General features: G+C 53.1%; 1 protein-coding gene across 1 annotated transcript; it reads left to right on the top strand.

Annotated features, from left to right (window-relative positions):
• Positions 1-932: 932 nt before the first annotated feature.
• Positions 933-5,914, top strand: LOC309889484 (adenosine 5'-monophosphoramidase HINT1-like; the record flags this gene model as incomplete). The annotated part of the gene is made up of 4 exons (XM_082782336.1): positions 933-1,078; positions 3,885-3,990; positions 4,695-4,829; positions 5,888-5,914. 4 exons carry the CDS (start codon positions 933-935, stop codon positions 5,912-5,914), a joined length of 414 nt encoding a protein of 137 aa, XP_082638462.1.
• Positions 5,915-12,879: the final 6,965 nt, after the last annotated feature.

The following is a 12,879-nucleotide window of genomic DNA, read 5'->3' as shown; positions in this document are numbered from 1 at the left end:
CCATGTTTTACCAGCCCAATACACTCGGTTATACAAGGAATGCAAATACCTGCGGTACCTGTTGTGGGAATAGAAACGTTGTTTTTGCAGAGTTCCGCTGTTTAGAGGGAAGGAACGTGGTACTGAGATATGCTTGCAGTGATAAGAAAGCTTAGCAGGTGACCTCGTAAAATGCAGACAACCAGACTCCTTAGGACAATTAGGTGAAAATGGCGGTGTCAAGTCAGATAAGTGAAGAAACATTACCACATCAGATAGATTGTGAACCTGGATTACCCCCTCAGTGGGGAAACGGGGGAGGGTCCTGTCATCAAAAAGCACATAAACTGTGTTTTGGAACTAGTAGGCGCGCTCTCCTGCTTGTGGGGCGCCCGCCATTGCAATCAATCGCGAGTAAATTACTACTTCACTGAGATCCTCGCCTGAGCCTAAGCTATCGGCTACGGAGTGTTTCTCGCCCTCCCTTCCAACCCAAGCCACGCTATGATTCTATGAGTGGAGCGCTTGTTCTGTGGAGCTCGTTTCCCAGCCACGCTATGATTCTATGAGCGGAGCGCCTGTTCTGTGGAGCTCGTTTCCCAGCCACGCTATGATTCTATGAGCGGAGCGCCTGTTCTGTGGAGCTCGTTTCCCAGCCGTGCAGGGCCCAGATTCCCTCCGCGGAGCCGCCCAGCCCGTTTTCGGGCGCCCACTTCCTCCCTCCCGGTCGGCTCCCTCCGCGCCCCGAGGGCACGCGACCTCCCTGAGCGCCGATAAGCACCGGGTCGACGGGAGCGGAGCCGCCGAGAGGGCGGGGACAAGGGAAGAGGGCAGGCGAGGCAGCCAATCGAGGCGCGGGGGCGGTCGGCGGCGATCTGTCGGCCCAATGAGCGCCGCGGAGGGCCGGGCCGAGTGCGGGAAGCGAGGGGGCGTTGTACCGAGCGGGCGCCGTCATGGCCGACGGGATTGTTAGGGCGCAGGCTGCCTGGCCCGGTGGCGGCGCTGCCGCTGCTTTCGGAGCTTTCGGAGAGGTCGCCTGCAAGGGCAAGGAGGTCCCCGCCAACGTTCTCCGTGAGGATGAGCGGTCGTGGACGAGGAGGTAGCCGCGGCGTTGTTGTGCGAGTCTTTCCTTCCTTTCCTTTCCCTCGGCCGCTCGCAGGCCCTCTGAAACGAGGGCCCGTCGCGGGTCCCGGGAGTGCGGCAGGGCGGGTGGTGGCCTTGCTGCGGGAGGGAGGGAGGGACGGACGGTCGGTCGGTCGGTCGGTCGGGGTCTCTCCGGCTCGTGGCGCTCTCTACTGCAGCGCCTCTAAAACGCCGCGCTTCTTCGGTGCCTGCCCCCGGGGTGCCACGGCGCGTACTGGGTCGCCGGCGCAGTCGGTCTCCTTGGGGGTTCGGACTGTATGCATATAGGCAGTGAGCATCGCAGTAGTGACCGTAATCAGTCGCTTCTGCGTAGCAGAAATGCAGGTCTTGATGCGCCTCGTGATAGCGTTCTAGAGACGCCCCGGCTCGGCTGTGCTAGGCTTTGGTTATGGCACCACCCCCACCGCGCACACGAGCGCGCGCTCTCTCCAAAGTGGCTTGTGAAAGGGAAGAATTGCAGCTTTTCCTAGCTTTCTTAAACACCTAGAAACCAGTCAATCCCGCAGGCTGCGAGAGCTTCCCAGCTCTCATTTCCGTGCTGGAGGTGGACCGTGATAAGAGCACGCTGGCAAGGTTCACTGATGCTGGTGCGCCGCAACGTGCTAGGAACTAAGTGAGCAGCTGCTGAGAGTTATGAAAAAATTGCAGATGTTATCTGCAAGGTGTTAACTCTAAGTTAGTGTCCAGCATAACCGTTGTTGCTGTTTTTAAGTTTGAAATGCTAAAGATAGGACAGTTAGGGATTTCCTCTGCTTCTGACGGCAGGGTTTATCTGCAGCGTGGAAAACAGGCCCTTAGTGAAAGGGGCTGCGTTGCCCGCTCTGCGTGCTGACTCGTAGAATGGTTTGGCTTGGAAGGCACCCTTAAAGATCATCTAGCCCAACCCGCCTGCCGCGGTCAGGGACGTGTTTCACTAGATCGGGTTGCTCAAAGCGTTGGCGCGTTGCTTGGAACAGCGCTTTCTTAATAGGTCTCGGTAATGTTGCAGCTGCCGCCCGTTTGGAGTATTGGAAGCGTTCAACTGCTCTCCGGAAACCGTGCTTGCGGTAGCGCCCCGCCTTTACGAAAGGGCGCGTTTCCTGTCTCCTTCGTGGTGAAGGCTGCGCGAGGAGTGTGCGTGCGTGTGTGTGTGTGTGCGCACGCGCGTCTGTTTTGACTCGGCCGTACTGGCTGCAGCAACGTATGTAACCTGAACGCTGTGCTTGATTGGAGAACCAGGCCGTTAACTTGAGTCTGATGAGTGACTTGAGAGCAGACAACCTACTCTGACCGCTCTTAGTGCGACGCGTTTCCTGGAGGACGAATTAGTTGCAGTTTCTCGCTTGGTCTCAACTTGAGGTGGGGGGAGGGGGCGGGGGCTTAGAACCGCTTTTGGAGCGTAGTTGGCTCTAGCGAATGGTCTTGAATTTGCTTAGCTCGCTGTACCGAAGGCCTGTTTTACGGTTGAGCGATGTTATAGGGAGGAGCGTGAGGAAGGCTTATAATTCTCGATTGTCGTGCAGTGAAAGGCGATGGTGAGTAAGAAGTACAAAGCATCTGTGGAATCGAGTCTTATCGGCAGTGTTTCAGTCGCATCTAAAACAAATAAAAATAGCGGAAGTCGCTAACCTGAAGTACTCGGCTGTCTCGCTGCCCCCGTCACCTTGCGCGTGTCGTGGTTTAACCCGGCTGGCAGCTAAACACCACGCAGCCGTTCGCTCACCCTCCCCCCTCCCTCTCTGGGACGGGGGAGAGAAATGGAAAGTGAAGCCCGTGAGTTGAGATAAAGACAGTTTAATAAGACAGGAAAATAATAATAATAATAATAGTACAATGATGATAATAGTGCTACTAATAATAATATGTACAAACAAGTGATGCACAATGCAATTGCTCACCACCCGCTGACCGATGCCCAGCTTAACCCCGAGCAGTCCGGCCCCCTCCCCCCGGCTAGCCACCCCTATATATTGTTTAGCATGACGTCAGATGGTATGGAATACCCCTTTGGCTAGTTCGGGTCACCTGTCCTGGGTCTGTCCCCTCCCAGCTCTTACTGCACCCCCAGCCTGCCTGTTGGCAGGACAGAGCGAAAGTCTGAGGTGTCCTTGGCTTGGTATAAGCACTGCTCTGCAACAATTAAAACATCGGGGTGTTATCAGCACTCTTCTCATCCTAAGCCAAAACGCAGCATTCCACCAGCTACTAGGAAGAAAATTAATTCTGTTCTAACTGAAACCAGGACAGCGCGCTGGATCCTGCTTCTGGCGCCGTATGCAGTTTCTGTCTGCTGGTGATTTGGGGAGTTCCCTCGCAAGTAGTTGCGAGTTGATGGTTTCCTACAGGCCGGTGGTATTCGTGTTTCGAAGGTGATGCCTTGGCCTCGGTCTGGAGGTGTCTGACGTCGGTCCGGCCGTAACGGGCTAATTTGGAACGTTCCTTCCCCTGAGTACGTGGCGTTCTCGAGGACGGAGAGTTAATACGGCCTCAGCCGGATTACTCCAGGTTCTTTGAAGATGCCTTCCTGCCTCTGGCCGAGGCAATATTTGGACATAACCGAAGGACAGTTAGCCATTGTTTGCCGCTTGTGTGTCTTGTGCGTAGAAGGTAGAGAACTTTGCCTATTCAAAGCTCGCTTAAGAAGAATCGCTGTTTTGTCGTGCGCGTTTGGGGCGCCTGATAATCTGCTTCGGTAGGACGAGTTCAGTGGGGCATAGTGATTTGCTTAAGCTGTTGCCTTTCTCTGAAGCCGACTAGGTTTTAACTGTTTACTCTTCCTCCAGTGCCTTGCGTTCCGTGATAGTTCGCCTCAGGCTCCAGTGTTTTTTCCTAGTCCTTCCTGAGAAGGCAGTTGTCCGGTTATGTGAAGCAGACGATTCTGGCGGACCCGTGAGTACTGTGGGAGCTTTCTGTTTGCTAGGCTGGCTGTACCTGTAACAGGTTTGTAACTTCCTAGACTCTTTCCCGTCCCCTCTTTTCCTCTGGCTGTTGCAGAGGGGCGCACAGTAGGCTATTTGGGGTTGTCCGATGCTGTAGTCTTTCGCCTCTAGCTTGTAATGGAGTTGAGCTTTTTGACTGAGAGCAGTGATATAAAGCGATGCTCGTCTCCAGCTACGCGCTTGCAGTGCAAAAAGCAGCGTTGTTCCGGCGTGCGGTCTGATGCCCGTTTTCACGGTTTCCGGACAGCGGGGGTGGTGCCTTGACTATGCAGAAGAGGGCTTGGGGTTTGGGCAGGTCAGAGGCGAGGAAAGGGAAAGCTGGTTGAGCGGCGCTTGGGTGTTTGTTTTGCTGTTAGCTATGCAAGTCAAGTTCCAAGGCTCTGTGAGCCCACGCAAGAGAAAAGGCACCGTGAAGCTTTTATTTTCCGCCAGAGTGGCTTACGTTGCCCGAAGCTATGACGGGGGCTTTAAGCCCCAAGACAAATTCAGCTTCTGTGACTGTTTTGTAGTCTGTTACTGTCTAGAGGGTAATTCAAAGAGCGGCGGTTGAATTGTGAAGGATTAGCTAACCGTGTTCTGTGGGTGGTTCTCCGCTCGCGTTCATTCTGTGCGTCGTGGCACAGCACGTTAGGTGACGTTATTTCCTTTTTCCAGCTTCTTGGGCGTTTCGTGGTTGTTGGCAAGAAGTGTGCTGTTAACCTGGACCTGACCAATGGATTCCGGATGGCTGTGAATGCCCACCCTCGGGCCCTTCAGACTATCGTGTACATCTATGTATTCTGGGTGGCGGTCAGTTGGGCCGGCCTCCCGGCTAAGGTTTTTGCACCGCAGGCGTCACTGCACGCGTACGGGTCGCCGCCGAATAGGTTTCATATGTTGCCCATCAGTCTAGCCCCTGTTGAGGTTTGATTTATTATTTTTTTTGGACGGCTGTCTGTGGAGGGTAATAAAGAGCTTTTGAGCAGCATTTGCACAATAAAGATGGAGCATGGGGATATCACCTCTGTCTTGCGTGTCTTACCGATGGAAATAGTTCCGCAAGTTAAAACGGCGTCTCCCTGGAGCGCACGTGTGTAGAATGTTTTGGTCCGTTGACAGTGTCGTGTAGGTGGTGGTTTGCCCATTCATTTGGAACGCGAAGCTAGAAGCGCTCGGCGGTCCTGTGGGTCTCCGTCTTCCTAAGACGATCTAGGATGTGCTGTGTGTTTGAGGCCTTGCTATCTTCCCCCTGCTCCCGAATAAAAGCGTGCCCTTTTATTGCGAAATAGCCGCGTTGAGGACTGGCAGATGTAGAACCAGAGAAGAATAAGGTTGGAAGAAAGCTTCCAGGCATTGTCTGTTGTCTGCCCCTGTCCCGAGGAGGAGGCAGAATAAACTCTACCGTGTGTAATTTCTGACAGGTGCTTGTCAGCCTGTTCTTGACTACCCTAGGAGTTTTGCTACCGCTTTCTTTTCGGTCCTCCTCGTGGGTTTCGCAACTTTGAGAAGGAATTCCTCCCACAGGATGTAGAAGGCTCTGGGATGCTTGAGTCGGCTTCTGATAAGTTCGAGACTCGGCTGCCGTTCTCTTTATTTTTTTTGTGTTTATTTTTAGTGTCTTTTTTTTTCCCCTAAACGAAGTCCGTTGTTCAGTAACTAGAAGAAGGATTAGCTAAAGGCACCATAAGGCTTTTAAATGCGATCACCTCTCGTGCTTTGTTAGACCTATGGCTTCGCTCTGCTCCTTGTTTAATCGCGATTACATTCAAGGCTTACTGGAGCGTGGGAACGTTAAAATGCTATTAAATACTCTTAGTGTTTGAAACTTGCTAAATGAAATGATTTTTGTGACTCCGTTCCTCATAAAGAAACTTGATTTGTTAGCCAACCACTAGAACAGGCTGCCCAGAGTTGCATCCAGCCTGGCCTTGAAAGCCCCCAGGGATGGGGCATCCACGACCTCCCTGGGCAACCCGTTCCAGTGCCTCACCACCCTCTGAGTGAAAAACTTTCTCCTAATATCTAACCTAAATCTCCCCTGTCTTAGTTTAAAACCATTCCCCCTTGTCCTATATGATCCTTCCTTGATAATAATGATTATTATTATTAATTAAACAATGTAACTAAAGGGGAAAAGAAAGGGGGAAAGGGGAAAAGAAAGGGGGAAAGGGAAAAAAGGAAAAAACCAAAACAAATAAAGGCTACGTGGAAGTAGTGCAGAGGAAAGAAATTACTCTCTACTTCCCACAAATGAGCGATGCTTGACCACGTCCTTGAAGCAGGGCCTCAACGTGCGTAGCCGGTGTTTGGGAGGAAGACCGACGTTTTCACAACGAGAGCCCAGCCTTCCCCTCTTCTTCCTGTTTCCACCTTTTATTGCTGAGTGTGACATCATACGGTATGGAATATCCCTTTGGTTGGTTGAAGTCAGCTGCCCTGGTGATGTTTGTCTTCTTGCTTTTTTGCCCACCCCCTAGGAGGGTTAGAGAGAGTCCTGATGCTGTGCCAGCGCTGCTCGGCAGTAGACACAACACTGGTGTGATACCACTGCTGTTCTAGCTACAAGTGCAGAGCACAGCACTGTATGGGCTGCTGCAGGGAAAGTTAACGTCCCAGCCAGACCCAGTACAGGCCGTTGCCCCTTGTCCTATCCCCACTAACCACTGCACAGAGGGTGGCGAAATCCCACTGTCTCCCACGCAGAAGATATTTGTAAACATTGATAAGATCCCCTCTCAGTCTTCTCTTCTCCAGGCTGAACAGACCCAGGTCTCTCAGTCTTTGCTCATAGGGAAGATGCTCCAGGCCCCGTATCATCTTTGTTGCCCTCCGCTGGACTCTTTCCAGGAGATCCTTGTCTTTTTTTGTACCGGGGAGCCCAGAAGTGGACACAGTACTCCAGGTGAGGCCTGCCCAGGGCAGAGTAGAGGGGGGGGATCACCTCCCTTGACCTGCTGGCCACGCTCCTTTTAATGCACGCCAGGATCCCATTGGCCTTCTTGGCCACCAGGGCGCACTGCTGGCTCGTGGTCAACCTGTCGTCCACCAGGACCCGCAGGTCCTTCTCCGCAGAGCTCCTCTCCAGCAGGTCATCCCCCAGCCTGTACTGATACATGCGGTTGTTCCTTCCCAGGTGCAGGACTCTACACTTGCTCTTGTTAAACTTCATTTGGTTTCTTCCCGCCCAGGTCTCGCTGAATGGCAGCACAGCCTTCTGGCGTGTCGGCCACTCCTCCCAGCTTTGTATCATCGGCGTACTTGCGGAGGGTGGACACTATTCCCTCATCAAGGTTGTCGATGAAGATGTTGAACAAGACCGGACCCAGCACCGACCCCTGGGGAACACCGCTAGTCACAGATCTCCAGCCGGACTCTGCGCCACCGATCGCCACCCTCTGAGCTCGGCCAGTCAGCCAGTTCTCAACCCACCTTACCGTCCACTTGTCTATCCCACGCCTTCTCAGCTTTGCTAGCAGGATGTCGTGGGAGACAGTGTCAAAAGCCTTGCTAAAGTCAAGGTAGATGGTGTCCACTGCTCTCCCTCCATCAACCCAGCTGGTGATGCCATCATAGAAGGCTACAAGGTTGGTCGAGCACGATTTCCCCTTAGTGAATCCATGCTGACTACTCCTCATAACTTTCTTCTCTTCCAGTGGCTTGGAGATGGCATCCGGAACAAGCTGTTCCAACAGCTTTTTCAGGGACAGAGGTGAGACTGACCTTTCCAAGAGCTCCACATCCTTCTTGTGCTGGGGGCCCCAGGCCTGCCCGCAGTATTCCGGGTGGGGTCTCCCAAGAGCAGGGTAGAGGGGGAGAATCTCCTCCCTCTCCCTGCTGGTCACCCCTTTTTTAATGCAGCCCAGGACTTAGTTGGCCTTCCGGGCTGCAAGCGTGCGCTGCTGGCTCACGTCCAGCTTCTCGTCCATCAGGACCCCCAAGTCCTTCTCCGCGGGGCTGCTCTGAAGTTCTTCTTCTCCCAGCCTATAGAGATACCTAGGATTGCCCCAGCCCAAGGTCAACGCCTTGCACTTATGGCATCCCTTCCCTCTATTGTATCGACTGCACCGCTCAGCTTGGTGTCATCTGCAAACTTGCGCGATTCCGTCGTCTATGCCATTGCTAAGGGTGTTGAAGAGCACCGGTCCCGAGCCCGACCCCTGAGGGATGCCACTTGTGACCGGCCTCCGCCCAGACATAGAGCCGTTGGCCACAACCCTTTGGCCGCGACCAGCCAACCAATTCTTTATCCACCCAACAGTCCATCCTTCAAAGCCCTACCTGTGAAATTTAGAGAGAAGAATGTGGTGAGGGACCACATCAAAGGCTTTGCTCGGTCCAGGTAGCATATCCTATCCCAGGACTGGTTTCAGCCGTAAACCACAAACAGTTATGAAGAGAGATGTAGCTTTGTAAATATTTTTGTTGCCTTGGGTGAATTGGTGTCTGGTCACATTGATTGGCCCACGTGGTAGCTGGGAGATGGCCGACGGGGAGGACTGAGATGTTAAAGCTGCCTGTGGTTGCCTGCCCCCAGCCCCGTCCCCGTGGGCCATCCCGATGGCAGTAGCGCCCGCCTGGAAGCTCAAACTGAAGCGAGCGTGTTCTGATGTCATTACCCTCCAAGCCTGTCAGAGAGGCAGAAGCGCTGTGGCCTCCTCAGGCAGGAACTGCACGTGTGGGGACGGCCGCGTCCCTGCCGCCGTGTCGGGCCAGTTTGAGCTCCGCTCTCCGTGCGGCTGCAGGGCACCGCGGACCACGCTTGGGCAGCCTCGGGGGGCGCTGCCTAGTTTTCCAGAAGCTTCCTCCCCAGCTGAGCAGAAACCCAGTTGTGATGCGTCGGGACTGAGCGCAGGCTTTGTATTCCTTCCCGCCACCCCCTGCACGGGAGGTGCAGCTTTCCCCCTCGGAAACACCAGCAGTTGAAGTGGGGCTCTCAGGGAAGGTTGTGGAGCAAGTTCTGAAAAGGTAAGGCCTGCCCTGGCAAAAGCGGGGATTTGCCTGCAGGGAGCAGCGCCCAAAAGCCACCAGTGCGTTTGGGGTGGAGCTGATAGGGTCATAAATAACGCTTGGGGCTACGAGCGTGAGGTCCCACATCTGGTCCGGGGCAATCCTAAGCACAAATCCAGGCTGGGCGGAGAATGGATTGAGAGCAGCTCTGAGGAGAAGGGCCTGGGGGCGTTGGTTGATGAGAAGCTCGTCAACCGGAGCCGGCAATGCAACGTGCGCTTGCAGCCCGGAAAGCCAACCGTATCCTGGGCCGCGTCAAAAGGAGGGTGGCCGGCAGGTGGAGGGAGGTGATTCTCCCTCTCTGCTGCTGTGCTCTTGTGAGGCCCCACCTAGAGTAAGTACTGTGTTCAGCTCTGGGGTCCCCAGCACAAGAAGGACGTGGACGTACTAGAAGGCGTCCAGAGGAGGGCCACGAAGATGACCGGGGGCTGGGGCACCTCTCCTAGGAAGGCAGGCTGAGGGAGTTGGGGTGGTTCGGCCTGGAGAAGAGAAGGCGCCGGGGAGACCTTGGAGGGGCCTTCCAGTACCTAAAGGGGGGGGGGCCCTACAGGAAAGCTGGGGAGGGACTCTTTGCCAGGGAGAGGAGCGATAGGGCCAGGAGTAATGGTTTTGAAGTCAGAGAGGGTAGACTTAGGTTGGATAGTTGGAAGCGATTCTTTCCTGAGAGGGGGGTGAGGCACTGGAACGGGTTGCCCAGAGAAGTGGTGGATGCCCTGTCCCTGGACGTGTTTAAGGCCAGGTTGGATGGGGCTTTGAGCAACCTGGTCTAGTGGAAGGTGTCCCTGCCCAGGGCGTGGGGAGGGGGGGTTGGAATTAGGTGATCTTTAAGTAAGGTCCCTGGATTACCCCCTCAGTGGGGAAACAGGGGAGAGTCCTGTCATCAAAAAGCATATAAACTGTGTTTTGGAACTAGTAGGTGCGCTCTCCTGCTTGTGGGGCGCCCGCCATTGCAATCAATCGCGAGTAAATTACTACTTCACTGAGATCCTCGCCTGAGCCTAAGTTATTGGCTACGGAGTGTTTCTCGCAGTTTGGGGGCTCGTCCGGGATCCAGTCACCTACCGGGGAGCCCCACCGCCGCAGCAGGAGGAAAGCATGCCCCGCTGATTTCAACGGTCCTGTGCATCGACGGTGGCGGTTCTGCGGAGAGCTGACAGAGGGCCCGAGACTGATTAAAGAGGCGGGATCCGTGAAGTACTGGGAAAGAGAAGAAGGTAGGCACTCCGGGTTTGCTAATTGATCCGGTAACTCTGTGCACAGACCAAGGTAAGAAATGTTAAGTATTGCCTTGGGGGTTGGGTGAGACTCTGCGTGATGTGTGATTGAGACGTACTTTTGTACGAAGCGAGTGTGGAGTCCTGATCCGCGGTTCTGTGGCTCTGTGAGGGGCGCGGCCGGAGACGGACGAAGCGTGAGATAAGGGAGAGAAAGGAAGAGTCTCGGGAAATTTGGTGTACGGTAAGCCCTTGCACGGGGGAAGTGCTTGGAAGTACACCAGGGAAACTTGGTGTACGGTAATCCTTGCACGGGGGAAGCGCTTGGAAGTACACCAGGGAATCTGGTAAATTCATAGGTGTGTGGTAGCCCTTGCACGGGGAAGTGCTTGGCAGTACACCCCCATTTTCCAGAATCGGAACGTTAGTGTGAGGTACCCTGCAGGAGGGAAATTTCTGTAGCAGCACACTGACAAGGGCTAGGAAAAATGGGAAATATCCCTGGGGGAGTGCCTACCAACAGTTCTTTCTGAAGAATGATAAGAAATTGGAAACGTAATCCCAAAATTAGAGGAGATTGTAAAAGGGGAGGAAAAAAAATTAAATACTGTGTATCAGTCTGGACAAAAGAACCAATTAAGGAAACAGCAGTATTTTGGCCAAAATACGGGTCTGATGAAAATTCAGGCTTTACGTTTATGTGTAAACAATAAGCTTCCTTTTTCGGAGAAGGAGCCAAGTTATGCTCCCTATAATCCTAATATTGTACCCGTGGCAGCAGCAGTCACTCCAGGAAGGGAGACAGGGACTGTAGTTAACACTGTCCCTAAAGAAGGATCGTACTCTAGGCTCTGTCAAGAATTAGAACAAGGTAGAAGATATATTGAGAATTTTGCCTTCCCTGGCACTAACAGTACTAACACTAACGGTGTATCCTCTTAGGTGAACTACCCCCCCCTCCTTAGCAGCAGAGAGGTTAGGACTTTTAAGAAGGAGAGGAAGTCTTTATTCGAGGACCCCAACAGCCTAGCTGAACAAATAGACCAGTTCCTAGGACCTGACTTATACTCTTGGGGGAGGGAATTATGCCTATAAGTATGTTGTTTACAGGGAAAGAGATGGGAATGATCAGGAGGAGAGCTGCTATACAAGAATGGGAAAGAGCTCATCCTCCGGGACCAGGGGTACTACCGGCAGAGCAGAAATACCCACTTGCCAATCCTGGCTGGAGTAAGGATAGTGTGCAACACAGAAATCATATGAGAGACTTGGGGTCAGAATGAGAAAGTACTCGGGGATGAGTCCCGAGGACCCGGTATCCCAAGGGCTCTTGAAAGTTCATTGTGTGATTAAAGCCTGGCAAGATATGCAGAAAATGCTCCAGAAGGTGGGGGGATGTAGTGAACAGTCACTGGGGGGCCCTCCTGCGGGAGGCCCTGGAGGTGTGTGTCCGGAGGGGAGATGAGAAGGAAAAGCAGAGAGCGAAACTAATGGTATTGACAGTGCAGCGGGTAGTGAGGCAGAGGGTTGGAGAAAGAGGAAGAAAATCTTCAGGGGGAGTCAGGGCCAGGATGGAAAGGAGAGGAAGAGAGATGAAGGAATGGCAGGCAAAGAAGGCTGCCTGTGTTGTGGCCTGAATCCTAGCAGGGACAGGCTTTGATAAGATGTTTTAAGTGTGACCAAGGATTCCCAGGGGATGCAATGTATGATTACATTGTACCAAGAAAAGACTGCCTGGGGAAATGAGGCCTGTAAGTCTCTCTTTGCTGTTCCTTGTGTGATAGCAACATCGCGGTTCCCCCTGCATTCTCTACAGCTATAGGTAACCATACAGCTTGCCTCTCACGGCAGGGTGTGAGTGCTACCCAGCATCTGGGAGAATTTGCCTTGTGCTACCAAGGACTTGATGGGAAACTGCTCAAGACTTGAGATCCCCACCCAGGGCAGATCTCTGGTGGTACGGTGGAGGGAAGATCTTACGGTCCACCCTACCATATAACTGGGGAGGCACTTGTGCGCTTGTTCGTTTAGCTATACCCTTCACCCTGGCATTTGAAAGAGAAACATCACAAATACCCAGAAGAAGTTAAAGAAGCTTAGGAGTATCATTCGATGACAGAGTATACGTAGATTCTATTGGGGTGCCTAGAGGAGTTTCCGATGAACAGAAAGCCAGGAATCAAATTGCTGCAGGGTTTGAGTCACTGTTCTGGTGGGTAACGATCGATAAGAATGTGGATTGGATTAATTATATTTATTCTAATCAGCGGAGAGTCATAAATTATACAAGGGATGCGATGAGAGGAATTGCCGAACAACTAGATGGCACCAGCAAACTGGCTTGGGAAAACAGAACATCATTAGGTATGATGCTCGCGGAGGAAGGAGGTGGGGTGTGTGTGTGTGATACTGAGCAACCATTGTTGCACTCTTACACCCAGCAATACTGCCCCAGATGGCTCAGTAACTAGAGCATTGCAAGGGCTTACCACCCTTGCCAGTGAATTGGCAGAAAAAGTAGGCATATTTACATCCTTGATCGTAGTTGTAGGAGTTTTGACAGCCATTGGTTGCTGCATTATCCCCCGTGTAAGAGGACTAGTACAGTGGTTAACTGAAACCGCACTATTGAAGCAAAT

Source organism: Aythya marila (genome assembly GCF_965140915.1).
Source record: "Aythya marila genome assembly, chromosome: W".
Lineage (NCBI taxonomy): Eukaryota > Metazoa > Chordata > Aves > Anseriformes > Anatidae > Aythya > Aythya marila.
Note: the sequence above shows the minus strand (reverse complement) of the source record. Positions and strands in the feature narration are given on the sequence as shown.